We start from the raw sequence: 2,493 nt of genomic DNA, 5'->3' as shown, positions 1-2,493 counted from the left end.
TGTGGGGGCTGCAAGGGAGGCTGTGGCTCCTGTGGGGGCTGCAAGGGTGGTTGTGGGTCTTGTGGAGGCTGCAAAGGAAGCTGTTGTCAATCCAGCTGCTGCAAGCCCTGCTGCTGTCAATCCAGCTGTTGTAAACCCTGCTGCTGTCAGTCCAGCTGCTGTAAACCCTGCTGCTCTTCAGGCTGTGGGTCTTCCTGCTGTCAGTCCAGTTGCTGCAAGCCCTGCTGCTGTCAGTCCAGCTGCTGCAAGCCTTGCTGCTCTTCAGGTTGTGGGTCTTCCTGTTGTCAATCCAGCTGCTGCAAACCTTGTTGCTGCCAGTCCAGCTGCTGCAAGCCCTGCTGCTGTCAGTCCAGCTGCTGTAAGCCCTGTTGCTGTGTCCCTGTGTGTTGTCAGTGCAAGATCTGATGTACTGGCCATAGGCTTCATGTGGCCTCCCTCAACCACAACTATGGAGGCTTCTGGTTTCATTGATCCCTTGCTACCTCCTGATCCTGTGGTCTTCTGGCATTTTTCTCTGCAGCACCACAAGCCACATATCTGTTTCATTCCCCTAGAGGAAGTATACATTCCAATGCTCAGGCATGCCCCTATTCTATGCTAATCTCTACTTCTGCTCTGGTCTGCCTCTTCAGCTCTTCTAATGGACAAAACCACATTCCTGGGCTTTGTTAAGAATGTCAGGGTTGGGGAACCACCCCCTGCCCTCACCCAGATTTATTTCCCTGCTTCTCTGACTGTGAGCTCTGCTCAACTTCCTGGGACAGTGGGAGAGATTCCCATCTTTGCCTATTAAAATTGTATTAAATCCCAATTTAATAAAAGTTCTTTGTTCACTACAGACAGTTCTTCTGTCCATGGTATATGTTCTTGTTTCTTTTCTGCTACTTCAATAAAACACTCTAACCAAGAAGAACTTAAGAGAGGATCTATTTGGCTTACACTTCTAGATCACAGGCCATCATTTAAAGAAGTGTAGGATCTCAAGCAGGAACTTGAAGCAGTAGTCATGGAGGAATGCTGGTTGCTGGCTTCCTCACAGGATCATGCTAACTAGCTCTCCTGTAAGGCCCAGGACAACCTGCCTAGGGAATGGTGCTGCCCATAATGGGCTGGACCCTCCTACAACAATTAATAACCATACAACCCCCCACAGACATGCTCACAGACCATTCTTGTCTGGACAATCCTTCAGCTGAGACTCCCTTCTCAGGTGACTTCTAGGCTATGTCAGATTGACAGTGAAAGCTGACTGTGACAGTGTGATTCTTTCTCAGGCCTTTTTGTTCACATCACAGCACATTTCAAGGTTTGATTCACTCCAGGAAATCTATACTCAGTCGATAGGTACACAACATATACCACACACCTGTGTCCTCAGCCCAGAGACATACAAATCCCCTCAAATGGTCTTAGTATATAATTCAGGACATTTTGGAAGATGGAACTGGAAGGAGACTGTTGGCCTTGACTCAGGCCCCTGAGATTTAAGCCCTGGTTCCCTTGATTTAGTAGATGGACCTGAGGCCTCTTTGTTTTCTCTCTGGCTTCAGTTTCCCCAACTATACAACAGGAGATAGCAAGGTAAAGTCTGAGTCTTTGCATTGTTACATAGCCTCTGTGATGCAGGAAGGAGTCCACAGGATTCTTTCACAGACCACTACCATACAGATTTGCTTCCTGCGACTGACAGACACTTGGGATTGCCAAAGTCCAGGAACCCATAAAGCTCTATGAGAGTTGAGCAGATCATCAGGACACACAGCAGTGACTGTTGTGTGTAAGATGCCCATCAAACCTCCTCACCTCTTCCAAATAATCAAACCCTAATCTGGATGCTGCCATGAAGGTTGCCTACATTTTATGTCTTGTATTGGTCTGTTCCCTGTTACTAGCACAAAACACTGGAGGCAGGCTAGCTTAACCAAGACGTGTTGACACATCCTTTTGTGGCAGAACATGGAGAAATCAAGCTAGGACTCAGCTGGAAGTTTCCTCTTTGCTGGCTAGCCTTAATGGTGCTAGATGGTGCTATGCAGGTTGCAAGGAGAGAACTGGCACCAATGATCTTACTCTGTTTTAAGCCTTATGTATAAACTACCAACCTGCCAGCAAAGATGTATCTACTGGTGCAGTACTGGCATGATTCTTTGGAAACACCCAACAGCTTTCTGATTGGATTTAAGATTCCCTAGTTAGAGCCATTGAACTGATAATGGGGTTCCCAATGGAGGAGTCAGAGTGGAGGCCATTGGAGCAGAAAGGGTTTGTGGCCCCATGAGGAGAGCAACAATACCAACCAACCACAGCTCCCAGGGTCTAAACCACCAGCCTAGGAGCACTTAGGGAGGGATCCAGGGCTTCAGCTGAATATGTAAGAGTGGAGGCCCTGCAGGGGATAGGTGGAAGAAGAGATCCTTGACCTCACGAAGGCTGGACACCCCAGGGGGTGGGAATTTTGAGGGTGGGGAGGTGGGAGTGGGGGAGTAGATAGGG

At 48.4% G+C, this 2,493-nt stretch overlaps 1 protein-coding gene across 1 annotated transcript in view; it reads left to right on the top strand.

Annotated features, from left to right (window-relative positions):
- The window catches only part of LOC114638455 (keratin-associated protein 5-5-like), a 650-nt gene extending 245 nt beyond the window's left edge, over positions 1-405 (top strand). Inside the window, 1 exon segment of the mRNA XM_028786894.1 lies at positions 1-405. This exon segment is cut by the window's left edge and continues 6 nt beyond it. Within this exon segment, the coding sequence (XP_028642727.1) occupies positions 1-405 (405 nt within the window).
- Positions 406-2,493: the final 2,088 nt, after the last annotated feature.

Source organism: Grammomys surdaster, unplaced genomic scaffold (assembly GCF_004785775.1).
Source record: "Grammomys surdaster isolate TR1022 unplaced genomic scaffold, NIH_TR_1.0 125603, whole genome shotgun sequence".
Classification (NCBI taxonomy): domain Eukaryota; kingdom Metazoa; phylum Chordata; class Mammalia; order Rodentia; family Muridae; genus Grammomys; species Grammomys surdaster.
Note: the sequence above shows the minus strand (reverse complement) of the source record. Positions and strands in the feature narration are given on the sequence as shown.